This window comes from Chiloscyllium plagiosum, chromosome 37, assembly GCF_004010195.1.
Source record: "Chiloscyllium plagiosum isolate BGI_BamShark_2017 chromosome 37, ASM401019v2, whole genome shotgun sequence".
Taxonomy (NCBI): domain Eukaryota; kingdom Metazoa; phylum Chordata; class Chondrichthyes; order Orectolobiformes; family Hemiscylliidae; genus Chiloscyllium; species Chiloscyllium plagiosum.
This window is the reverse complement of record NC_057746.1, coordinates 26,614,900-26,642,753: the sequence shown is the minus strand read 5'-3', so window position 1 is coordinate 26,642,753 and position 27,854 is coordinate 26,614,900. Positions and strand designations below refer to the sequence as shown.

General features: G+C 41.7%; 1 protein-coding gene across 1 annotated transcript; it reads left to right on the top strand.

Moving 5' to 3' along the window:
- LOC122541531 lies at positions 1–26,615 on the top strand. The gene is made up of 8 exons (XM_043678359.1): positions 1–100; positions 8,648–8,743; positions 11,440–11,781; positions 12,412–12,531; positions 19,167–19,185; positions 19,285–19,313; positions 20,177–20,205; positions 26,415–26,615. Exons 1-8 carry the CDS (start codon positions 1–3, stop codon positions 26,541–26,543), a joined length of 864 nt encoding a protein of 287 aa, XP_043534294.1. The 3' UTR covers positions 26,544–26,615.
- The last annotated feature ends 1,239 nt before the right edge of the window (positions 26,616–27,854 follow it).

Genomic DNA, 27,854 nt, shown 5'->3' with positions numbered 1-27,854 from the left:
ATGATTAGTGAAGATAAGGCATACGTGGACTTGACTAAAGCATTTGTCAAGGTTCCTCATGGTAGGCTGGTCCAGAAGATCAATTTGCATGAGTTGCATAGTGAGTAAGCAAGTTTGATGCAAAATTGGCTTCGTCATAGAAGACAGGTTTGGACTGGTACTTTTCTGACTGGAGACAAGTGACCTGTGGTGTTCCACAACGATCAGTTCTGGGACCTCTGTTGTTTGTAGTATATATAAATGAGCGAGTTTTGGGAAGATTTGTAACTCAGGTTGAGGGTCTGGATGTAGGTTTGCTCGTTGAGCTGGAAGATTCATTTTCAGACGTTTCATCACCATACTAGGTAACATCTTCAGTGAGCCTCTGGACGAGGCACTGCTGATAATTACTGGTCCGAGTCAATGGGTTTGTTGATAGCGTTGGAATGCCATGCTTCTAGAATTTCAACTAGAACTCTATCACCAAACACATTGATTTGGACCCCATTTACCACACCCTGTGAAAAAGAACAGGAAATGACATCACCACAGGAAATGCCTTCACTAATCCAAACAAACCCAAACATATAAATAGAAAGCAAGAATCATCAGCAGTGCGTCGTCTGGAGGTTCACTGAAGATATTACCTAGTAAGGTGACGAAATGTCTGAAAATGAACCTTCCAGCTCAGGGATCAAATCTACATCCATATACAAATGATTTGAATGAAATGCCCTTAGTCTGATTATTAAACTTGCAGATGATGCAAGAATTGATAGAGTTGTGTTTAGTCATGAAGGATTGTAATGGATGCAGAAGGATATGGATTTAGTTCAAAAATTGGATGGAGAAATGGCAGATAGTATTTAATCTCAACGAGCGTGATGTGATGAATTTTGGGAGGTCAAATGCAGGTGGAAAGATTACGTACGTGGCAGGACACCCAGAAGCATTGATATGGAGAGGGATATTGTGGCCCATGTCCAGAGCTCCTTGAAGGTGACAACAGAAGTGGATAAAGTGATAAGGAAGGCAAATAGCATTCTCACCTTCATTGGTTGGGCCATTGTATATAAAGGTTGGCAAGTCAGGTTGCATCTGTATATAACTTTGGTCAGACGGATTTGGTATACTCTATACACACTATAGGAAGGATGTGGAGGCTTTGGAGATGGTGCAATAATTTTACCAGTTACCTGGACTGGATTGTATTAGTTATAAGGGAAAGTTGGACAAACTTGGATTTTTTTTCACTATCGCATCAAAAGTTGAGGCGTTCCCTAACAGAAGTGTATTAAATTAAGTGAGACAAGGATAGGGTGGATAGTCGACATCTTTCTTCGAGCGTCAAATACTAGGGGCATAAGTTTAAGGTGAGAGGGAGAACGTTTAAAAGAGATGTGTGAGAAAAGTATTTTTTACAAAAGAGTATGAGGTGCCTGGAATGCACTGCCAGGGGAGGAAATTAGATCGACAAAGTGAATCGGGGGATACAAGCCATGTGCAGGCAGATTGAATTAGTTTAGGGGGGAAAGATTTAAAAGGGACGTAAGGGGCAGCGTTTTCAAGCAGAAGGTGGTGCGTGTATGGAATGAGCTGCCAGAGGAAGTGTTGGACGCTGGTAAAATTGTAACATTAAAAGTCATCTGGATGGGTATAGAATAGGAAGGGTTTAGAGGATATAGGTCAAAGGGGACAACATTTGTTTGCGATATCTGATCAGCATGGATGCATTGAATGGAAGAGTCTGTTCCAATGCTGTACATCTCTATGACTCTAATAGCATCAAGGTCATCATAGGCATAGTTGGCTGATGGACCTGTTCCCGTGCTGTATTGTTCTATGTTCTATATTCTATCTCACTAATCTGAGATGCAACTTTAGATGTCCTTCAGAGTTTCTACCACAAAATGCATATTCAGCATTACACTGAACACTCTATTCGTGATGTAATGCTAAGTATTTATTCTGTACGTTAAAATCTCAGAGCCAAGCATGAGGCTAATGCCTGAATTAAATGTCCCTTCAAAAATAAATTGTGTTTCTTTCTACTTAAGTTTCTTTTTGCCTGTCCCGTCCCCTTATAATGCTAATTTTAACAAGAAGCGAACATATTTTCACAAGCATTTCCAATTCCTAAGTGGTCTGAAACCAAATGTTTTGCTAGCTTACCTATATGGCAGTTAAGAGTACATTTAAGATAATTTGCCTCCCTTAACATATCAGTCATTCCGGTAGGGTTCTGCTTTACAACAATTGGTTGCACCATCACTGACTCTATAAATATTTCCAGGTTCAATGGATATAATCGAAACTGCTATGGGACTACTTGGAGGATGACACTGGATTACAGGTCAACTGACATTACCAACGGACGTTTCTCCAAACACGAAATTGGTTTAAATACGTTCAGTAAACAGAGAATTGAGAACATTGTCTATAATTGCCGATCAAGTTGTCAAGGAAGCGTAATCAGAATTACAAAGTCAGGTTATGATACATTTTCTTAACTGCTTTCCAAAGAATCTACTGAGCCAAATATTCATTTCATTATTAAACTAATCAAATGCGCTATTAGTTTTATTCCTGAAAATTTGTAGATAGACTCGTTCTTACCGTGTGTTTTGTTTCGATTACACACAAAAAGGAACTGTTTTACTCTTTCTGGTAATAATAAAACTTATAGGTGAGATCCTTATGTTCAATCAACATAGCTAACATTAGCTAACTCTGTAAAGCGCTCGGCGGACTTTGTTTCAGTGGGAATCTATTTTTAGCTGGAGACTTCTCACCAAGGTCACCAGACTATACGAGACTTTAGTGAAAAGATAAATCTCTCTCGGCTGAAGTAGGTCATTCATCCCATCGAGTCGGCTCCGCATGTCAAAGAGATAACGGTTTATAAGATCATCAGATAATCCTCAACTCCATTTTCCTGTGCTTTCTCCATAGACTTCGATTCCCTTACTGGTTAAAAATCTAGCTCACACTTGAATATACTTAATAATCTAATGTTAACAGCCCTCTGCAGCTAAGAATTCGCAGATTCATTACCCTTGAAAAAAAGCAATTCCTTCTCATCTTAGTCTAAATGTGCGACTCCTTATTCTGATAGTATGCCCTCTTATCCTAGATTCACTCACAATGGAAATGACTTTTCTGCGTCTATCCTGTCAAGTCCCCTAGGACTCTTAGATGTTTTCCTAACAATTACAGACCAAATCTACACCACCTTTTCCCAAAAGTTAATCCCTCCAGGCCAAGTATCAGTCTAGTGAGCCTGATGTGAGCTGCCTTCAATGCCAGTACTGTATATTTTTTCCATAACTCTGCATAATTCTAGCTGTTTTTTAATATCGTTTTATTTTTATATTATATTCTCTTTGAAATAAAAATGGACGTTCTGTTTACCTTCCCAATACCCACTGAATTTGGATGCTAGTTTTTTTGTGATTCATGGATGAGGATACCCAAATGTCTCTGTTCAGTAGCTCTCTACAGTGTTTCTCCATTGAAGTAATATTCAGCTCCTACTCTGTTCTACCTGCCAAAATCTCACATTTTCCCACATTACATTGTATCTTCCCAGTTTTTGCCCTCTCCTAACATCTCTATATACTTATGAAAACTCTTTATGTCATCCTCACCACTTGCCTTCCTACCTATTTTTGTGTCATCCGCAAAATTAGCGCTAATACATTCACTTTCCTCATCCAAGTCACTAATATATATTGTAAATAACAGTGGTCCCAGCAATAATTCTTGTGGCACACAACTAGCTCACAACAGGTCACAATGCCAAAATGCCCCCCTTACCTCAACTCTGCCTTCTATTATTTACTGAACCTCTGTCCATGCTAATAGACCATCTTGAGCACCATAGGTTCTTATCTTATTACCCTAATGTGTAATATATTATCAATCGCCGTCTGAAAATCCAAATATATTACACTCACTGCACCACCTCTATCTATTCTGCATGATACCTCATCAAACAATTCCAGTAAAATTGTCAGGCATGATTTTCCCTTCATTAAGCTATACTGACTCTGCTTGACAGCGTTATGTATTTGTAAATGCTATCCTACTGCATACTTTGTCATTGACTTTAGAGGTTTTCACAACACAGACGTTAGGCTAACTGGTGTACAGTTCCATGTGGTATTTTTTTGTGCCCTTCCATTTTTAAATATAGATTTTACATTGACAGTTTTACCATCTCTGAGACGTTTCCAGAATCTAAGGATTCCTGTAAGTTTATTACCAGTGCATCCATTATCTCTCTAGCTATTTCATTTAATATATGATTTGGAGGTGCCAGTGTTGGACTATGGTGGAAAAAGTTAAAAATCACACAACACCTGGGGTTGTGTGATCATTTAATATATTAAGGTGCATTGCATCATGTCTGGGAATCTTATCTGCTTTAAGACTGGTTAATTGCCCTAGCACTTTCTTCTCTGGTGATGTATTTCCTCTCATCCTTTTACCCCTTAAATAGTTCTTCATTGTGGAGTGCTGCTTGTGTCTTCCACTGTGAAGACCTGATGCAAAGTTTATTTTTCATTCAACCCACTCACCACTTCCTTGTTCCTCATTATTCTTTCCCCAGGTTTATTATGTCAATGACGTGTTCAGTTTGGCTTCTATCAGAAATCTAAAGAAATGTTTTCCTGACCATCCTGATATTACTTGCAAGTATACCCTAAAAGTTTATTTTCTCCATTTTCTGGTCATCTTTTGTCAAGTTTTAAACATTCTCAATCCCCTAGTTTACCACTAATAGAACATAGAACATTACAGCGCAGTACAGGCCCCTCAGTCCTCGATGCTGCACTGAACTGTGAAACAAATCTGAAACCCATCTAACCTACACTATTCCATTCTCGTCCCATATGCCTAACCAATGACCATTTAAGTGTCCTTAAAGTTAGTGACTTTTCTACTCATACAATCATAGAGTCATAGAGATGTACAGCATGGAAACAGACTCTTCAGTCTAACCCGTCCATGCCAATCAGATATCCCAACCCAATCTAGTCCCACCTGCCAGCACCTGGCACCATATCCCTCCAAATCCTTCCTATTCATATGCCCATCCAAATGCCTCTTAAATGTTGCAATTGTACTCGCCTCCACCACTTCCTCTGGCAGCTCATTCCATAAACATACCACCCTCTGTGTGAAAACGCTGCCTCGTACGTCTCTTTTATGTCTTTCCCCCCTCACCCTAAACCTATGCCCTCTAGTTCTAGACTCCCCGACCCCAGGGAAAAGACTTTGTCTCCTTACCCTATCCATGCCCCTCATAATTTTGTAAACCTCTATAAGGTCACCCCTCAGCCTCTGACGCTCTAGGGAAAACAGTCCCCGCCTCTCCCTATAACTCAAATCCTCCAAATTTGGCAACATCCTTGTAAATCTTTTCTGAACGCTTTCAAGTTTCACAACATCTTTCCGATGTGAAGGAGACCAGAATTGCACATAATATTCCAACAGTGGCCTAACCAATGTCCTGTACAGCCGCATCATGACCTCCCAACTCCTGTACTCAAAACTCTGACCAATAAAAGAAAGCATACCAAACGCCTTCTTCACTATTTTATCTACCTGCAACTCCACTTTCAAGGAGCTATGAACCTGGACTCCAAGGTCTCTTTGTTCGGCAACACTCTCTAGGAACTTACCGTTAAGTGTATAAGTCCTGCTAATATTTGCTTTCCCAAAATGCAGCACCTCACATTTATCTGAATTAAATTCCATCTGCCACTTCTCTGCCCATTGGCCCATCTGGTCAAGATCCTGTTGTAATTTGAGGTAACCTTCTTCGCTGTCCACTACACCTCCAATTTTGGTGTCATCTGCAAACTTACTAACTGTACCTCTCATGCTCTTATCCAAATCATTTAAGTAAATGACAAAATGTAGAGGACCCAGTACCAATCTTTGTGGCACTCCATTGGTCGCATTCCTCCAGTCAGAAAAACAACTCTCCACCACTACCCTCTGTCTTCTACCTTTGAGCCAGTTCTGTATCCAAATGGCTAGTTCTCCCTGTCTTCTGTGAGATCTAACCTGGCTAATCAGTCTCCCATGAGGAACCTTGTCAAACGCCTTACTGAAGTCCATATAGATCACATCTACCGCTCTGCCCTCATCAATCCACTTCGTTACTTTTTCAAAAAAACTCAATCAAACTTTTGAGATATGATTTCCCACGCACAAAGCCATGTTGACTATCCCTCATCAGTCCTTGTCTTTCCAAATACATGTACATGCTGTCTCTTAGGATTCCCTCCAACAACTTGCCATTCACCAACGTCAGGCTCACTGGTCTATAGTTCTCTGGCTTGTCCTTACCACCCTTCTTAAACAGTGGCACCACGTTAGCCAACCTCCAGTCTTCTGGCACCTCACCTGTGACTAGCGATGATGCAAATATCTCAGCAAAAGGCCCAGCAATCACTTCTAGGCTACACCTGATCAGGTCCTGGAGATTTATCCACCTTAATGCGCTTCAAGACATCCAACACTTCCTCGTCTGTAATTTGGACATTTTGCAAGGTGTCACCATCTATTTGCCTACTTTCTATATCTTACATGTCCTTTTCCACAATAAATACTGTTGCAAACCCCTCGTTTAGTATCTCCCCCATTTTCTGGCGGCTCCACACAAAGGCCACCTTGCTGACCTTTTAGTGGCCCTATCCTCTCCCTAGTTACCCTTTTGTCCTTAATGTATTTGTAAAAACCCTTTAGATTCTCCTTAACCCTATTTATCAAAGCCCTCTCATGTCCCCTTTTTTGCCCTCTGATTTCCCTCTTAAGTATACTCCTACTGCCTTCTAAGGATTCACTCGATCTATACCTTACATATGCTTGCTTCTTTTTCTTAATCAAACCCTAAATTTCTTCTGTCATCCAGCATTCCCTACACCTACCACCCTTTACTTTCACCCTGACAGGAATATACTTCCTTTCGATTCTCGTTATCTCATTTCTGAAGGCTTCCCATTTTCCAGCCATCCCTTTACCTGCGAACATCTGCCCCCAATCAGCTTTTAAAAGTTCTTGCCTAATACCGTCAAATCTTGTCTTTCTCCAATTTAGAACTTCAACGTTTAGATCTGGTCCATCCTTTTCTATCACTATTTTAAATCTAATAGAACTATGGTCCCAGAGTGCTCCCCCACTGACACCTCAGTCACCTGCCCTGCCTTATTTCCCAAAAGTAGGTCAGGTTTTGCACCTTCTCTAGTAGGTACATCCACATGCTGACTGCTGTTGCCGGCAGTGCGTTCCACGCCCCTACCCTCTCTGAGTAAAGAAATTACCTCTAACATCTGTCCTATATCTGTCACTCCTCAATTTTAAGCTATGTCCACTCCTGCTAGCCACTGCCATCCGAGGAAAAAGGGTCTCACTGTCTAACTTATCTAACCCTCTGATTATTTTATATGTCTCAATTAAGTCACCTCTCAACCTTCTTCACTCTAACGAAAACAGCCTCAAGTCCCTCAGCCTTTCCTCGTAAGACATTCCTTCCTTAATTGCATTTGTCATTCATCCGTCCTTTTCAATCAAGTTAGATTAACAAATATAACTAACATGAACGGTTGGGCTCTACGGATGATTCGCATGCAGATAAAGATCATTAATTGTTTAAATTGATCTCGGAGAATATGTGCATAACCAGCATAAAATCTACGTTCAATCTCAACACACATCAACAAGCAACGTGACTCCCTGCGGATTGTAGTTTGAAACGAAGTGATCGAACGTTTAAAGTAAACGCAAAGGATTATGCAGCGCCTCGCAAGACTGCGGAAAGCACTTTCACCGCCGGACAGACATTTTGAACAAACTACCAATCCGCTGTTCAACGCTTCTCCCGAAACGCGGCGCCTTCAATGCCAGAGCACTAACCTTGATCGCCTGAGGGCGGCGTGGTGGGGGGAGTTCACTACCGCCTGATGAAGGGTCATGAATGCTGACTGTCGCGCCGATTAGCTCATTGAGCGCAGGTGCCAATAACCTGCAAACCTTCGCTCAGGGCCTGGGCTGCTGGCTAAATGTTGACGATAGCAATAACCGTAAACATTGCATAGAAACATAGAGTTCCTACAATGTAGGTAGAAGTCATCCGGCCCATCGAATCTGCACCGATCCTCTGAAGTGCAACCCACCCAGGCCAAGTCCCCACACTATCCCTGGAAATTGCATTTACCATCCATCTGGCCTGCACATCCCTGAGTCTTGGTTACCATTGTGGCTGGAATCACAGGACCACGATTAGGTGAATGGAAACTTTTGGTCCCCTCTTTAAGGGAACCCGTCCTTTCTTTCATCCCCTTTGTGCATTATCAAGGCCATCGTAACGGAGAAATATGCAGCTGGCGGGTAGGGACTCTCCACGACCTAAACATAATATCACACCTACAAGACCTGTGGGTAGTTGTCTTGTTTCATGGTCTGCGTTTCCGACTTATCGAACACTGTCATCAATATGTTTATCTCCAATTCCAGAACTCTAAAGGAGATGGCTTTAAAGGCGACGCGATTCAGTTGCAGCCACGAATTGCACATCCTGTGTGATCTACGTGGAGACCACAAATAATTCCATTCACGCTTCGAGAACGATTAATAATGTGTTTCTCTCGCCTTCTAGATTCACTTATCTGCAACCTCCTCACAAATTCAGAGAGCATGGTTTTCCGACAACTGCTGGTCCTAATGCTGTCGATCAGCTTTCCGAGAAGCGCAGGTGAGTTCCACTGATATTTGCCGCTCCAAATCGAGAATTGAAAGTACTGTTATTTTGCTTGGCAAATATTAGGCAAACCAATGGTGTTCTAAGAACCTGGACTGGTTGAAATGTCCACAGAAACGCGAACGTCAAGCGCCTGCAACTCAGAGAAGGCTGATACGTGAAACATTCGTAGAATCATAGAATCGCTGTGGAAACAGGTCCACACCGACCCTCCGAAGAGTAACCCTCCCAGACCCATTGTCCTACACTATTCCTCTACATTTACCCCTAACGAATGCATCTAACCTGCATATCCCTGAATACGCTAGGCACTTTAACATGGTCAATCCACCCTAACCTGCACATCTTTGGATTGTGGGAGGAAGCCGGAGTACCCGTAGGAAACCCACACAGACACGGGGAGAATGTGCAAACTCCACACAGACAGTCGCCCCATCGAATCCGGGTCCCTGGCGCCGTGAGGCAGCAGTGCTAACCATTGAGCCCACCGTGCCGCCCTAAACTGTGCCGCTCCCGCATTTATATCCTAAAGTCGGGACGCACAGAGATGGAGTTTCTGCCAGAATCTCCCTATCTCCCGCTTGGAACTTTGACGGGAGACCGACTGTTTAATTATCTCGTCCTACTTCGCATCGAAATTACGGCGAAGGGTTATAGATATTTCTGGCGAATGTTTTAATTGAGCTAAAGCCGATTGGTGAAGCATTGCTGACAGGAATTGACGTCCATGTTAGATTTCTCAACAATAATTGAAAGGCAAGGTTCAATTCTGAAGCACATTGCATAATTCAAGGATGTGAAGAGGTGCCATGTAAATTCATAGATTTTATTAAATTAACAAGCACGTGCAATAATTATGATGTAATCGTTTGCTTTCATACTGTTCGAGGGATGTACACCTCGCTGACATTTGTGTTGTTTACAGGATTATTCGCCCAGGCTTTGGTGTTGTCTAGATATTGCTGCTTGGGGATTGCTTAAATATCTGAGCAATTGTGGATTCAGCACAAGCGCTGTTTGATCGTCCTTGAACTTCCCCATAATCTTAGCCTCCTGACCTGATATCATCGATCAGGCAAAGTCAGCATTTTCCAGCCGTCTGGTGGATCTGCATTCTAACAGTGGCCTTCACAATGTCGGACGAAGCTATTCGTCTTACACGTTGTTACTAACAACTCCCAACCTCCCCTGAACGCCAACCGGCCAACACCCACTGTCGGTGCAACCCAAAACTACAGACATTATTTGTGGCAGTCACCTCACTTCGTTTGTTCCCTTATTTTCACCCTTATCAAAACTTCTGCCAATCTTCCGTCTTTCTGTTCCTCCTATACTATCCCTTTACTCGATCCTACGCCAATGAAACATACTCATTTTGTATTCCCCACTATTTAATATCCACTCTGGCCCCCGCTCTTCTTCTGATTGCCTTGCTCCCGTGATCTGTTTACCCTAAATCACAACGCCGTCTTGATTTCTCTTTGCAAACCACTCTGCACCTTGTGTGTGTTTTCTAATTGAATTACATTTCCTTGAAGTTCAGAGCTCGCTTCGACATTTCAACAACAATAGTAAGGGAGCAGTAGTGCTTGAGTACGAGATCTGGAGAGTGTTATATCAGTACAGCGTGCATTGTCACATCTCCTAGGATAACCGCTTTGTCAGATTAAGGGCTCGCCAGCTATCGGGAACGCAATCACCTGCTCGTCTTAAATACATGAAGTTAAAAATCACACAACACCAGGTTGTTGTCCAATAGATTTATTTGGAAGTACAAGCTTTCGAAGCACTGCTCTTTCGTCAGGTATCTAATGGGGCAAGACCATAGGACACATAATTTATAGCAAACTATCAATTCAGTGTCCTATGATCCTGACCCACCAGCTACAAATAGCTTGCTATAAATTCTGTGTCCTATGATCCTGCCCCACTAGCTACCTGAGAAAGGAGAAGCGCTCCAAAACCTTGTATTTCCAAGTAAACCTGTCGGACTGTAACCTGGTGTTGTTGTGACCTTTAACTTTGTCCATCCGAGTCCAACACCGGCACCTCCCCATCATAAATATATGAACACCTTAATCAAAATAAAGTAGAGAAGGGAGAGTGTTCGCGCAAATGTTCACCGACCTTGCACAGCCTTGAATTTGTTTCCAGATAGACTCATAGTGATGTACAGCACGGAAGCAGACCCTTCGGACCAACTCGTCCATGCCAACCGGTTGTCAGATTGCACGCGATTTCATGTCAGCGATTTGAGCAGAATCAAACCGTTGACTTATTCGGAGCTTCGCTGTCCCCAGGTCGGCACAGAACTCTCTTCACTTTTGTCCCGCTTTGTGAAAGTCGCTGCGATTTCTTTAAGAGCAAGGACCCCGAGCAACGAAGGGTGAATGTTGTCCCACATGAGTAGAAAGCAATTATAATCAAAAAGAAAAATGGTCAGCATAGAGGATCGTGAGAATGGATCAGCAGTTGCATTTTTATGATTTGAACTCTTGGTTCAGATCATAAGGCAGTGAAACGGGATAGCACAACAAACTGTTCATCTGGCTTCGTGGTTCAGACCGTATTGTATATGATGAAGATTTCATGCACTTTCGGCGGATATATGTTAAATTGCTAACACCTCCTATTTGTTTTATATATACATGTGCGTACGTAAATATAAAGGTCTCTTTTCTTTCTACCAGTGGGTACGAAGATGAATATCACTGTCTTCCAGTTCCCTCCCTTTATAACTGTAACAGAGGGGGAGTCTGTCACACTGAACTGTGTTTTAGACTTTGAAGGAACTTCATCTCCAGTTGGTGCAGCTTACTGGACGCGGGGTAAATCGGATGAGTACAAATTGGATGATAGTCCCTTTTACACAGCTCGGCTGCAGAAATCGGGCAGTGATTCATTTGCTAAGAAAAGGATCTTCATTAATATCTCCGACTTGATTGAGAAAGACTCGGACACCTATTACTGTAATATAAACTTCTTTGGAGCAGGGAAAAGACATGGAAATGGAACCAAACTGGAAGTGAAACGTAAGTGGCAACTAAGAATAATCATTTCTATTTAAAAAGCGGTCCTCTGGGGCACACATCAGCTCAGAAATGCTGAAAACAGAATAATGGTTAAGGGCAATGACGACAGTGAAAGGTTAGGGAGAGGTGGGGAGAGAGCTAAATCTAAAATGAGTTGGAATGGAAGACCAATTTATTTTTTATGTATTTATCTAGAAGTGTTGTTACACACAAGTGACCGTTTCTTTTTCTCGCCTCTCATCCCAAGTAAATACAGATGTTTCCATGACTTGATTTCGAGTAATTGCAGGGGAGCTGGCTTCTGTGCCTGGTCATTAGTATCTAGCATCATACGTCACATATAAGCCCAATTAACCTAATATTTATCATACTGCTGTTTGTGGAATCTTCCTAAGCGCAGCTTGTCTGTCATGTTTACTGGATTCCAGAAGTGTCTGCACTTCAAAACCAGTTTATTCATTGCAAAGCACTTTGCGACATCCTGAAACCATGAAAGACGCCACAGAAATGCAACCCTCAGATTACTGATATGTTTTTACAATCATGCTATTTGTTATAACACAAAAACAGTTTTTCCTCAATATACTTAGAATAAGATTTTGACATATTTATTTTAAATTCTTATTTCAGGCAAGGAGTTGGAGAAAAATAGCGGGAACACCAACTTATTCCTAGGACTGGGAGGTGCAGTGACCTTACTGGTTATAGCTATAATGTTTCTTACGTTTGGACTTATCCACCAAAACAAAGGTTTGCAATTCTGTCAAACATGCTGGGACCTTTTTAACTAATATTCTTTTGTCTTAGTGTTGGATAATTACCCTGGTCCCTATCACAGAATCACAAACTTGTTACAGCATTGAATGAGACCATTTAACCCATCGTGCCCGCAATAGTTCCATTATCTAGTGCCAATCTACTGCTTCTCCCTCGTATCTACCATACTATTTCTACCTAAATAATTATCCAATGCTCGTTTGAATGCCTCAGTTGAGCCTCAGACAATGCGCGCTCTCAGACAATGCATATCAGAATATAACTGTGATCTGGCTGCATAATAAGGTTTCTCCTCATACCACCTTTGCTCTGTTATCCAGTACCCTAAATAGAGCGATAGAGTCATAGAGATGTACAGCACAGAAACAGACCCTTCGAGCAGAGCTCCCAACTCAATCCATTCCTACCTGCCAGCACTTGGCCTATATCCCTCCAAACCCTTCCTAATCATATGCTCATGCAGATGCCTTTTAAATGTTGCAATTGTACCAGCCTCCCCCACTTCTTCTGGCATCTCATTCCATACATGTACCACCCTCTGAGTGAAAAAAGTTGCCCCTTACGTCACTTTTATACCTATCTCCTCTCACACTAAACATATGTCCTCTAGTTCTGAACTCTCCCACCCCAGGGAAACAGTTTTGTCCATTTGCCCTATCCATGCCCCTCATGATTTTATAAACCTCTTTAAGATCACCCCTCAGCCTCCGACTCTCCAGGAGAAACAGCCTTAGCCTATTCCATCTCTTCGTATAGATCAAAATCACCAACCCTGACAACATCCTTGTAAATCTTTTCTGAACCCTTTCAAGTTTCACAACATCTTTCCGATCGGAAGGAGACCAGAATTGCACACAATATTCCAACAGCAGCCTAACGAATGTCTTGTACAGCCGCATCATGACCTCCCAACTCCTGTACTCAATAATCTGACCAATAAAGGAAAGGATAACAAACGCATTCTTCACTATCCGATCTATCTGCGACTCCACTTTCAAGAGCTATGAACCTGCATTCCAAGGTCTCTTTGTTCAGCAACACTCCCTAGGACCTTAGCATGAAGTGTATAAGTCCTGCTAAGATGTGCTTTCCCAAAATGCAGCACCTCACATTTATCTGAATTAAACTCTATCTACCACGTCTTAGCCCATTGGCCTATCTGTTCAAGATCCCATTGTAATCTAAGGTAACCTTCTTCGCTGTCCACTACACCTCCAATTTTGGTGTCAACAGCAAACGTACGAGCTATACCTCTTATGCTCACATCCAAATCATTAACATAAATGATGAAAAGTAAAGGACCCGATCTTTGTGGCACTCCACTGGTCACAGGCCTCCAGTCTGAAAAATAACCGTCCATCACCACTCTCCGTCTTCTATCTTTGAGCTAGTTCTGTATCCAAATGGCTAGTTCTCCCTGTATTCTGTGAGATCTAACCTTGCTCACCAGTGTCCCATGGGGAACCTTGTCGAATGTCTCACTGAAGTACATATAGAGCACATCTACCGCTCTGCCCTCATCAATCCTCTTTGTTACTTCTTCAAAAAAACTGAATCAAGTTTGTGAGACATGATTTCCCACGCATAAAGCCATGTTGACTATCCCGAATCAGTCCTTGCCTTTCCAAATACATGTACATCCTGTCCCTCAGGATTCCCTCCAACAATTTGCCCACCCCTGACGTCAGGCTCACTGGTCTATAGCTCCCTGGCTTGTCCTTACCACCTTTCTTAAACTGTGGCACCACCTTTACCAACCTCCAGTCTTCTAGCACGTCACCTGTGACTGTTGATGAGACAAATATCTCAGCAAGAGGCCCAACAATCACTTCCCTAGATTCCGGCAGAGTTCGAGGGTACACCTGATCAGGTTCTGGGGACTTATCCATTTTTATGTGTTTCAAGACATCCAGCATTTCCTCCTCTGTAATATAGACATTTTTCAAGATGTCAGCATCTATTTCCCTACATTCTATATCTTCCATGTCCTTTTCCACAGTAAATACTGATGCAAAATACTCGTTTGGTGTCTCTCCAATTTCCTCCATCTCCACACAAAGTCAGCCTTGCTGATCTTTGAGAGGCCCTACTCTCTCCCTATCTGTGCTGTCACTCTTTCCTTCCAACGTTAGAAATATTTTGCAAATCTAGAATGTCCTATCGCCGCTTTTTTTGATACCTTTTCAAGTTTCTTCTCAATTTTCTCTAATTTAAAGTGTACTATTCCTGCCTCTCTGATCCAACTACGTAGCTGTAGTTTCTCCAGTCATGATTTAAGGAAGCGCAACCCACATAATCGTTGGGCTCCATTTGTAAATGGTCATCAGAATAAGCCATAGAGTCATAAAGATGTACAGCATGGAAACAGACCCTTCAGTCCAACCTCTCCATGCTGACCAGATATTCCAACCCAATCTAGTCCCACCTGCCAGCACCCGGCCCATATCCCTCCAAACCCTTCCTATTCATATACCCATCCAAATGCCTCTTAAATGTTGCAATTGTACCAGCCTCCACCACATCCTCTGGCAGCTCATTCCATACAAGTACCACCCTTTGCATGAAAAGGTTGCCCCTTAGGTCTCTTTTATATCTTTCCCCTCTCACCCTAATCTTTTATATCTTTCCCCTCTCACCCTAAACCTATGCCCTCTAGTTCTGGACTCCCCGACCAAAGAGAAAAGACTTTGCCTATTACCCTATCATGTCCCTCATAATTTTGTAAACCTCGAACAGGTCACTTCTCAGCCTCCAACGCTCCAGGGAAAACAGCCCCTGCCTGTTCAGCCTCTCCCTGTAGCTCAAATCCTCTAACCCTGGCAACATCCTTGTAAATCTTTTCTGAACCCATTCAAGTTTCACAACATCTTTCCGATATGAAGGAGACCAGAATTGCACATAATATTCCAACAGTGGCCTAACCAATGTCCTGTACAGCCGCAACATGACCTCCCAACTCCTGTATTCAATACTCTGACCAATAAAGGAAAGCATACCAATGCCTTATTCACTATCCTATCTACCTGCGACACTACTTTCAAGGAAATATGAACCTCGACTCCAAGGTATCTTTGTTCAGCAACACTCTCTAGGACCTTACCATTAAGTGTATAAGTCCTGCTTAGGTTTGATTTCCCAAAGTGCAGCATCTCGCATTTATCTGAATTAAACCCCATCTGCCACTTCTCAGCCCATTGGCCCATCTGGACCAGATCCTGTTGTAATCTGAGGCAACCCTCTTCAATTACACCTCCAATTTTGGTGTCATCTGCAAACTTACTAACTGTACCTCTTATGCTTGCATCCAAATCACTTATGTAAATGACAAAATGTAGAGGACCGAGCACCGATCCTTGTGGCACTCCACTGGTCACAGGCCTCCAGTGTGAAATACAATCCTCCGTCACCACTCTCCGTCTTCTACCTTTGAGCCAGTTCTGTATCCAAATGGCTAGTTCTCCCTGTATTCCATGAGATCTAACCTTGCTAATCAGTCTCCCATGGGGAACCTAGTCGAATGCCTTACTGAAGTCCATATAGATCACAACTACTGCTCTGCCCTCCTCAATCTTCATTGTTACCTCAGGACTCCCTCCAACAACCTGCCCACCATTGAGGTCCAGCTCACCAGTCTGTAGTTCCTGGCTTGTCATTTACCGCCCTTCTTAAACACTGGCACCACGTTTGCCAACCTCCAGTCTTCCGGCACCTCACCTGTGACAATTGATGGACAAATATCTCAGCGAGAGGACCATCAATCACTTCTCTAGCTTCCCACAGAGTTCAAGGCTACACCTGATCAGGTCCTGGGGTTAACTATACTCCTACTTCCTTCATACACTTCGAAGGATTCACTCGATCTATCCTGTCTATACCTCACATATGCTTGCTTCTTTTTCTTAACCAAACCCTCAATTTCTTTAGTCATTCAACATTCCCTATACCTACCAGCCTTCCCTGACAAGAATATACTTTCTCTGGATTCTTGTTATCTCATTTCTGAAGGCTTCCCATTTACCAGCCGTCCCTTTACCTGCGAACACCTGCCCCCAATCAACTTTCGAAAGTTCTTGCCTACTACCGTCAAAATTGACCTTTCCCCAATTTAGAACTTCAACTTTTAGATCTGGTCTATCCTTTTCCATCACTATTTTAAAATGAATAGAATTATGGTCGCTGGCCCCAAAGTGCTCCCCCACTGAAACCTCAGTCACCTGCTCTGCCTTATTTCCCAAGAGTAGGTAAAGTTTTGCACCTTCTCTGGTAGGTACATCCACACACTGAACCAGAAAAGTGTCTTTATACACACTTAACAAATTCCTCTCCATCTAAACCTTTAACACTATGGCAGTACCAGTCGATGTTTGGAAAGTTAAAATCCCCTACCATAACTATCCTATTATTCTTACAGATAGCTAAGATCTCCTTACAAGTTTGTTTCTCAATTTCCCTCTGACTATTGGGGGGTCTATAAGACAATACCAATAAGGTGATCATCCCTTTCTTATTCCTCAGTTCCACCCAAATAACTTCCCTGGATGTATTTCCGGGAATTTCCTCCGTTAGCATAGCAGTAATGTATCCCTTATCAAAAATGCCACTCCCCCTCCTCTCTTGCCTCCCTTTCTATCCTTCCTGTAGCATTTGTATCCTGGAACAATAAGCTGCCAGTCCTGCCCATCCCTGAGCTATGTTTCTGTAATTGCTATGATATCCCAATCCCATGTTCCTAACCACGCTCTGAATTCATCTGCCTTCCCTGTTAGACCCCTTGCATTGAAATAAATGCAGTTTAATTTATTAGTCCTACCTTGTCCCTGCCCGCCCTGACTGTTTGACTCACTTCTGTTCTCAGCTGTACCCGTCTCAGATCGATCTCTTTCCTCACTATCTCCCTGGGCCACCCACCCCCCAACCACCTTACTAGTTTAAATCTCCCAAGCAGTTCTCGCAAATTTCCCTGCCAATATATTAGTCCCCTTCCAATTTAGGTGCAATCCGCCCTTCTTGTACAGGTCACATCTACCCCAAAAGAGATTCCAATGATCAAAAAATGTGAATCCTCCTCCCGTAAACCAGCTCCTCAGCCATGCATTCATCTTCTCTATCCTCCTATTCCTGCCCTTACTAGCTCGTAGGACTGGAAGTAATCCAGATATTACTACCCTTAGGACCTCCTTTTTATATTTCTGCCTAACTCTCTGTAATTTCCCTTCAGAATCTCAACATTTGTCCTTCCTATGTCGTTGGTTCCAATGTGGACAATGACCTCCTGCTGGCCCCTCTCCCCCGTGAGAACATTCTGCACCCTCTCTGAGACATCCTTGATCCTGGCACCAGGGAAACAACACACCATTCTGCTTTTTCACTGCTGGCCACAGCAACGTCTGTCTGTACCTCGGTCTTCAGAATCCCCTAACACAATTGATCTCTTGGAAGCTGACATACTCCTTGTTGAATTAGAGCCAGTCTCAATACCAGACAATTGGCTGTTCATGCTACGTTCCCCTGTGAATCCATCACCCCCTACATTTTCCAAAACAGCATACCTGTTTGAAATGGGTTTATCCACGAAAGACTCCAGCACTAGATGCCTACCTCTCTTACCCTTCCTGGAGTTAACCCATCTATGTGACTGTATCTGAGACTTTCCCCCGTTTCTATAACTGCCATCCATCACATACTGTTGCTGTTGCAAATTCCTCATCGCTTCTATCTGTCTCTCCAACCGATCCACTCGATCTGATAAGATTCACATCCAACAGCATTTATGGCAGATATAATCCACAGTAACCCTTAAACTCTCTTTAAACTCCCACATCTGACAAGAAGTACATATCACTGCAAAAGCCATTTTTGCTCCTTCACAATCTACAGACCCAAAAAATAACACCATCTTATTTCTCTTCAAACACTGCCCCTGGTTAAATTAATAGCTTATTAATGGCTTATATTTTAAGTTTAATCAAGAGATTATCTCCAAAAACATTAATCAAGAAAGAACCCACTGTACTCACTAATACAGTCTTTCTCTTGGACAGACTTAAAACAACAATTAACTTATCTGATTCTGTGCTGTGAACTTCACCCAACAGTTCCTCCAATATTAGTTGTGAATTTCACTGTTTGTTAATTTTCCCAGATGCACTCCGATGTCTAGCGATACACAAATTCAAAAACAGCAAAGGCAGTAACTGTGCAGGTTCTCTCTCTCTCTCTTTCTCCTGCACTGTCCTCACCATGTGCTTCCTTTGTCTGCTCTTCTCCCTTTTAAATCTGCTGTTGTTTGGACTTTTTTTTCCAAAGTTCCAAAACAATGTGCATACAAAACAATAATTGCTGTTCCTGGAATTCGAGGAAATCACCTCCAACACCTAAAATACCTCAAAAAAAGGAGCAGCTTTACAGCCAGAAGTTTTTCCTGTCCTCCATCTTGGATTACCCAGAATCCAATCCTTAAAGGCCACAGCCTTGCCTTCTCTCAGGAGTGTTCATGATCATTTAGCCGTATGTTAATAAGAAACACATCTGCGAAGTAATGAGTTTAAAACATTTAAAATAATGAATTTAAAACAATTAAATTAATGACTATCTAATTTATCTTCCAGTAATCTTGAGGCTGAAAAGGTACACAGACTTAAATTATATTATTGATTTGATGATGATTATTCAGATCATAATTTGCATAATTTTAAATTCAAATATCAAGTGTTTTGCTTATTACAGAGATAACAGTGCAACCAATACAACGTATGGTATGTGAATCTAAATATCATTTACTTGATGTATTTTGCACTAATTGTCATTATTGCTTAATAAAACAAAATAAGAATTAACATATATTTATAGATTTTTTTAAGTGGATTTGTTTTCACCTTTTTGTTGCAACTCTTGTGTCTTTGTGCATGTGCCTGAGTATTAGCATGTTCATGTACAATAGAATCCCTGCAGTGTGGAAGCAGACCAGTTGGACCATTGAGTCCACTCCGACCCTCTGAAGAATGTCCCACCCAGACCCACTCCCTGCGCTATTCCTACATTTCCCATGGCCAGTCCACCTAACCATCACATCACTGGGCTGTGGGAGGAAATCACTGTACCCAGAGGAAATCACTGTACCCAAAGGAAATCCACGCAGACATAGGGAGAATGTGCAAACTCAGCATAGACAGGGGATTCGAACCTGGGTCCCTGGCACTGTGAGGCAGCAATGCTGACCACAGAGCTACTGTGCTGAAGATATAAAATTCAAACGTGTGAAGAATTCTGAGTTAATACAACAATAGTCCTACCTCCCATTCTACGAACAATAACGTGACATGTATGGAGGATCTAACCTACTCTTCTAAACATCTTACAACTGATAATCCCAAATTCCTTTTCCAACTGGGAGATTATCCAACTCTTCTTTAAATCCTGATGTCTGCTTCTGGCTCACCTTTCCATAAGTTCGCCATCGTCTCATTATCTTCTTCTGAGATCTTGGGTTTCATTTCTGGCACATGTGTTTGCGTGTGTATGTGCTAGTGTGTATTTTCTTGTGTGCAGCACTGTATTTGTGCATGTGTTCCATAGTAAAACTCTGATACTTACACATCTCAAACCTCTATTTCCACAGCAGTTCCCAACCTAGAGCAAACAGCACAAGTAAGAACATTTTTATATTAAGCTGCTTTGGTATGTGCAATGAACTTCCAGTAATTTGTCAAAGATCATCTCCAGCGATGGAGTTTTTCTCCTCACTATCATATATGCTAAATCTGCTTGCAAATGTTTTCAACTGTCACATACACTTAACACAACGATGACAGTGATAGTGAATTCCAGTAAAATGAAACAAGTCCGAATAAAAGCACTAGTAAATGTTTAAGGAGACGTGCTGTCTTCGTATTATGGCCCATATTACCTGTAGCCCAGCGTAATGAGCTGCATTTTCTCCTTCTCTTAGACTTAAGGTTGGTAACTTCCAGTGGAAATTGACTCACTGCACCCATAATGCTCCCCAGAAAACTATTTGGTGTAGAGGGACTGGAATATCATATCAATCACAGAGACGTGGCTCAGGGTTGGACAGGATTGGCAGCTTAATATTCCTGGATACGAAGGTTACAGCAAGGATAGAAATGCTGGCAAGAGAGGAGGGGTATAATGTTTTTGATATGAGATAATATTACAGCTGTAATTAGGGATGATATTTCTGGGAATACATCCAGGGAAGTTATTTAAGTGGAGTTGAGAAATAAGAAAGGGATAATCACCTTATTGGGATTGTACTACAGACCTCCCAATAGCCAGTGGGAAATTGAGAAACTAATTTGTAAGAAGATCCCAGTTATCTGTAAGAGGAGTAGGCTGGTTACAGTAGCGAATTTTAACTTTCCAATGTAGACTGGGACTGCCATAGTGTCAAGAGTTTAGATGGAGAGGAATTTGTTAAGTCTGGACAAGTAAAGTTTCTGCTTCAGTATGAGGATGTATCTACTAGAGAAGGTGCAAACGTTGACTTACTCTTAGGAACTAAAGCAGCACAAGTGACTAAGGTGTCAGTGGGAGAGGACTTTGGAGCCAGCGACCATAATTCTATTAGTTTTAGAATAGTGATGAAAAAGGATAGACAGGATCTAAAAGCTAATGTTTTAAATTGGTTAAAAATCACACAACACCAGGTTATAGTCCAACAGGTTTAATTGGAAGCACACTAGCTTTCGGAGCGACGCTCCTTCATCAGGTGACAATCACCTGATGAAGGAGCGTCGCTCTGAAAGCTAGTGTGCTTCCAATTAAACCTGTTGGACTAGAACCTGGTGTTGTGTGATTTTTAACTTTGTACACCCCAGTCCAACACCGGCATCTCCGAATCGTTCTAAATTGGAGGAATGCCAGTTGTGGAGAAGAACATGGAAGATATACAATGTGGGGAAATAGACGGTGAGATCTTGAAAAATGTCCATATAACTGAGGAGGAGGTGCTAGATGTCTCAACATACATAAAGTTAAATCAATCCCCAGGATCTGATCAGGTGTACCCTTGAACTGTGTGAAAGCTAGGGAAATGATTGCTCGGCCCCTTGGTGAGATATTTGTATCACCAATCATCTCAGGTGTGGTGCCAGAGACTGGAGTTTGGCTAATGTGGTGCCACTATTTAAGGAAGGTGGCAAGGAAAAGCCACGGAACTATAGACGAGTGCGCCTGACATCAGTGGTGGGCAGGTTGTTGGAGAGAATCCTGAGGGACAGGATTGATATGTATTTGGATAGGCAAGGACTGATAAAAGATAGTCAACATGGTTTTGTGCTTGGGAAATTATGTCTCACTAGCTTCAGTGAGTTTTTGATGAAGTAACGAAAAGGATATATGAGGGCAGAGGGATGAATATCATCTAAATGGACTTCAGTAAGTTATTCATCAATGTTCCTCATGGTAGACAGGTTAGCAAGGTTAGATCAAATAGAATACAGGGAGAATTAGCCATTTGGATACAGAACTGGCTCGAAGGTAGAAGACAGAGCGTGGTGGAGGAGGGTTGCTTTTCAGATTGGAGGCCTATGACCATTGGTGTGCCATCGGTGCTGGGTCTACTGCTTACCATCATTTATGTAAATGATTTAGATGTGAACATAGGAGGTATAGTTAGTAAATTTGCAGATTATACAAAAATTGGAGGTATAGTGGACATCAAAGGCTACCTCAGTGTACAACGGGATCTTGATCAGGTGAGCCAATGGGCCGAGAAGTTTTATTTAGATAAATGTGAGGTGCTGTATTTTGGAAAGGCAACTCAGAGCAGGAGAAAAATTTAAAAGGGAACTAAGAGGCTTTTTTTTTTCACACAAAAAGTGGTGCGTGTATGGAATGAGCGTCCAGAGGAAGTGGTGGAGGCTGGTACAATTACAATATTTAAAAGGCATCTGGATGGGCACATGAATAGAAAGGGTTTATAGGGATATGGGCCAAGTGCTGGCTAATTGGACTAGATTAATTTAGGATATCTGGTCGGGATGGACCAGTTGGACAGAAGTGTCTATATCTGTGCTGTAAATCTCTATGCTTCTAAGTGTTGAAGACAGTCAAAATAGTGGTATGGTGTGTTACTAAATCAGTAGACTTCAACCATAAGGGCCTTGCTATCATGACTTTTTAATTTTGTAGTGATGGTCAAGCAGATAGGGGAAAATTTACCTTGAATAGAATATCCTTTATTGTCAGATGTACTTAAGTATGGAAGTACAGGGGTACAGTGAAATATTTACAGTGTAACTTCACATGGCACCATCTTAGGTATAAAGTACCTAGGTATAGATCTCAGATACAAAAAATAGAAATAAAGGCAAAAAGACAGCAAAAAGTTGCATTGCTTACAGTTGTTCATAGTAGGTTAGAAAAATTAGAATAAAATTAAAAAGATAAGCATTACAATCTTTCAGTAGGTGAGTGCAGAGGGCTTCCATAAAGGGTCTGCCCGGGCTCTCTCAAGTCATTAACCCACACCAGTCCCCAGTCCAACAACCAACCTCTCTACTCAGGCCTGCAGCCCCCTGGCCGTTCCCACTCTGCTCACCTCCAGTCGCTGCCTGGTCCTGCTCCTGCTCTGCCCTGGGCCTCCAGCCTGTTGGCCATCCCCACTCGACATGAACTCCAGCCCACTGGCTATCCCCACTCCACCAAGGTCTTCAGCCTGCTGGTCGCCCCACTTCATTCCACGCCTCCTGCCTCTGTACCTCTGGAGAGAACACCAAGAGCTAAGGGATATTATTTTTCTGGAACCAGGAAGTTTCGGTTCTGCAATGAATTGGTTTTGTGGAAATGTTTATAATTGGATAGTATTAACTTCACATGGTGCCCATAGTCACTTCTTTAGATTAAATATGATCCAATATGCAGAACATAAATGGGTTGCCTAATTACTTCGAGATACCCCATTAAACTCTCAAAGAGTCTGCTTTCCTTTTTTAGAAATGAGCTACACAATAGGAGCATTGTAGAAATAAATAATCACTATAATCTCTTTTTCCATACCAATTTGAACAATCTTTCCCACCACTGACTCTCGCTTCTGTAAGAAAAACAGGTGAATCTATTTCTCTGAAAGATAAGGGACATCTCTTCAGCTGCCTAATTGCCGACAACATTCCTTTGCCTATAACACCGTATTATCACAGTGTTGTCTCTATCATTCCCTGAAGCTTGGCCCCTCATTAGTTTCTGCTCTTTTCCCCACACCCCCAAAAAATGCATCTCAATGATAAGCACTACTTCCTGATTTCTTGACCGATGTACACGCTAAACCAGGTTCATCCCATTCTGACATTCATTTTACTAGCATGAATCATGATTACATTTACACAGAAGCCAACCATCTACCTTTCAATCCCATCTTAATATTCAGGCCATATTTGTAATTCGTTGACTGGCAGAACGTGAGCATGACTGACAGGACTAAAACGTATTGCACACTACTAACTGTCTACGAGAAAGTGACACCAAGCTGCTCTCTTGAACAATCTATGTAAAGGTACTGCTAAAGTGCTCTTAGATAGGGAGGTTGTGTCTTGCGATGTTGAAGTAATGATGACGTATCTTTTTGGTGGAATACACATTGAATAAACATCATTTAAGCAGGTTATCAACCCAAACAATCTATGCAATTGTTTACTCTCCACTTGAGTCTCCTGCAATTCTTCCATATCATCATAACTCTCTATTCCCATCTCTCACATGAGTCTGACATCTATGGTATTGGCTTCAACCATGCCCCATGGTTCTAAATTCTTGGCATACTTTGGTAAAGAACTTATTTCTGAGTTCCATGTTAGATTATTTTTTTCAATATTTTATATTTGTAGGCTCTAGTTCAGTGTTTCCTCACAAGAGGGAACATAGTCCCCGTATCTTTTCTATTAAAACGTTTCATAAGTTTAAAAATCATGTTAGGCCAACCCCCACTACGTTCGATTTTTCAAAAGAAAGAAACTAACCCAGCCTGTCAACTCCCTCCTGATATTTATACTCACCTCCCCCATCCCATTTTGCAATTATCCTGTAAATCTTCTGTGCAGTTTCTCCCGTGGCTCGGTTTCCTTTTATGATATGTTCCTTAAAAGTTCAGACTCAGTGGCATCGTAGTCTGAGTAGTTTCAATACGAGTTTTGAGTAACATCCCTACCACTTTAAGAATATGGATATATAATTGGCTTATTTTTCTGTGACGTTTCTAAGCTGTGGTATAGCCTTTAGTGTTCTTGCGCTGTTTTTGTTTCTCTTCCACACATAGAATATTAACCTTTTGAAGTTAAGCTTGAAGGTGCATTTGGAGATGGTACTATTTCCACCACCTGTTGTTCCATTTCTGGCGATGGGGGGCAGTTTCAGGTGGTGCTGAAAAAGATGTCTTTGAGAATTCTTGAAGTGTATGTTTGACCTCTCACAAATATTCAGTCTTCAAACCTTCACTCCTCCCCAAGGCATTTACTGCCCTGACCTCTGAAACTGAACCCTGTAACACCCTCAAATAATTTTGATGTCCATGCCACAAAACTCAAGCCAGTTCAATGAAAGCATGCATGAAACTCTATTCTGTTATTTCTGCTGCTTGTAATGTTTATACATCGATCATAGCATTCCTCTTCAAATATCTTCTTGCATTGTTCAACGTTGTAACACGGATTTTACTTGCTTCAAATACTGTAATCTAATTTAATCAGAACAACATCACTAATGGATTTTTTTTTCTTGCCTCATTTTTCTGGGGCAATTTGCCATTGATATTGGTTGGTGCTCATAAATTGCCTCGTCAAGAAGAAATGAAAATTGTTGATAACATTCGAGAGGAAAAATAAAATGCACAAAATATTGGAAAAGATGCATAATACTAATCTAAGAAATAGTAAAGCACCAAGCAGAGTCAGATCAATATGGAGTATGAATACAACTATATTAGTCACTCTATTTTTATAAATCCATTGTATATAGTAAATAGTGTCGGTGTGATGTAGGTGCAGATAACCGTTTGGGAATGTAATTGAAGATAAAGGTGATCTAGCTGCAAACTATGTAGAGCATTTGGGAGACGTTGGAAAGGAAAGGACGAAGAGTGACCATACTCATTGACAAGAATATTATAGTGCTGAAGAGTAAGAATGTCCTAAAGATGTCATGACAGAATCTATTTGGTTAATGATAAGAAAGGATAGACACCATTACAGCAGTCAGTATAATCTACAGGCCTTGAACTGGGTAATGAAATTCGAGAAATGTGGAAATTGTAGAGTGGTTACAATGATATGCCATCATTTGTCCTATTTTGTCTTTGAAGCATTTGTGTAAATGATAGCATGGTGAACAATTGTCTGAAATCCAAGGGTGTGTACTAGATCAGTGTTTCTATTCCAATTTTCAGTTGCTCTGGCACAGATCTTACATGGCGACAATGGCCCATGTGGGTTCCCTCTGTGTTGGAACCATATCTATAATTCTATTGCAATTTCCCTATGCACCTTACTCAATGCTATAATCATACCCTACTAATTGCTATCATTCCTTGTCACAATATTTCGCCAATATGGAATCTGGACTCTGGTTCCATTAATGCCAAATGTATATCACTCAAGTTCCTTTAAAAGTGTTTGTTTTATTCTGCCTCACAGATGCTTGGAGTATACACTCCAAGACATCTTTCTCAGCACTACCTGAAACTGCCCCCTCTATCACCAGAAACAGGACAACAGGTGGTGGAAATAGCACCATCTCCAAACACACCTTCAAGCTTAACCTCAAAAGGTCAATATTCTATGTATTACTTCATTGCCATGTATTGGGGGTTAACCTAACTTTAACCTTGTTGCAATCGTTATTAGGTACATTCTAATCATGGCAGCGATCATAAAACTTCCATCCATTATGCCAAAGTAAACATTAAAAGAGAGAAAGAGAGGAGGACCATGGAATGTGAGCCAAATTATACCGAGTATGCAACCATCCATTGAAGCTCTGTGAATAACCTGAACAGGCTCATCGTACCACTTCCAAATAAGACCACCATTGTTCTATGCAAAAGTAAAGGGAGTGTAAGGCACTGACAACCATGTAACTGATAGTTGTTGAATGTTTTAGCTGTGAATGTGTATAAATCTGCAACTGTAGAATACACAAACATGTCAATGACTCAATCTGTTGAGGTCATGTATTTATTTGTAAACCTTCATAATCGGATCTTCATTATCCTGACCAAAAGTGTACATCTTTCTTGTCTTGTCAAACTGAACATGTGGGTAACAGTTCGTCTGGCAAACTGCTTCCTGTTGAGCAACTCTGATCACATTGTACATAGGCCAAAGGAAAATGTGGCTGCTGTTGCTTCCAAATTGAATTTTCTCGCCATCAATTACACTTACAGAAAACTTCATCAAAAATATAACATTTTTTAGAGTTTACAATTTCGTGCGAATATTCAAGTAGCTTTTTTGTTGTAGATTTACCTTAGTTTCCCGCTGTATTAGAATCATAGAGTCTTGGAGATGTATAGCATGGAAACAGATTCTTCGATCCAACCCATCCATGCTGACCAGATATCCCAACCCAATCTAGTCCCACCTGCCAGCGCTCGGCCCACACACCCCCAAACCCTTCGTATTCAGGTACCCATCCAAATGCCTTTTAAATGTTGCAATTGTACCAGCCTCCACCACTTCCTCTGCCAGCTCATTCTATATACGTACCACCCATTGCATGAAAACGTTGCCCCTTAGGTCTCTTTTACATCTTTCCCCTTTCATACTAAACATATGCCCTCTAGTTCTGGACACCCCAACACCAGGGAAAAGACTTTGCCTATTACTCTATCCATGCCCCTCATAATTTTGTAAACCTCTATAAGGTCACCTCTCAGCCACCGACGCTCCAGGGAAAACAGCCCCTGCCTGTTCAGCCTCTCCCTGTAGCTCAAATCCTCCAAACCTGGCAACATCCTTGTAAATCTTTTCTGAACCCATTCAAGTTTCACAACATCTTTCCGATATGAAGGAGACCAGAATTGCACATAATATTCCAACAGTGGCCTAACCAATGTCCTATACAGCCGCAACATGACCTCCCAACTCTGTACTCAATACCCTGACGAATAAAGGAAAGCATACCAAACGCCTTCTTCACCATCCTATCTACCCGCGACTCCACTTTCAAGGAGCTATGAACCTGCATTCCAAGGAAGCTTTGTTCAGCAACACTCCCTAGGACCTTACCATTAAGTGTATAAGTCCTGCTAAGGTTTACTTTCCCAAAATGCAGCACCTTGCATT

Coding starts and splice junctions, on each gene's coding strand:
- LOC122541531 (XM_043678359.1), top strand. CDS start 1: ATGATTAGTGAAGATAAGGCATACGTGGACTTGACTAAAGCATTTGTC. Junction 101..8,647: donor CAATTTGCATGAGTTGCATA/GTGAGTAAGCAA, acceptor CTCGCCTTCTAG/ATTCACTTATCTGCAACCTC. Junction 20,206..26,414: donor ACCTAGAGCAAACAGCACAA/GTAAGAACATTT, acceptor AATCGTTATTAG/GTACATTCTAATCATGGCAG.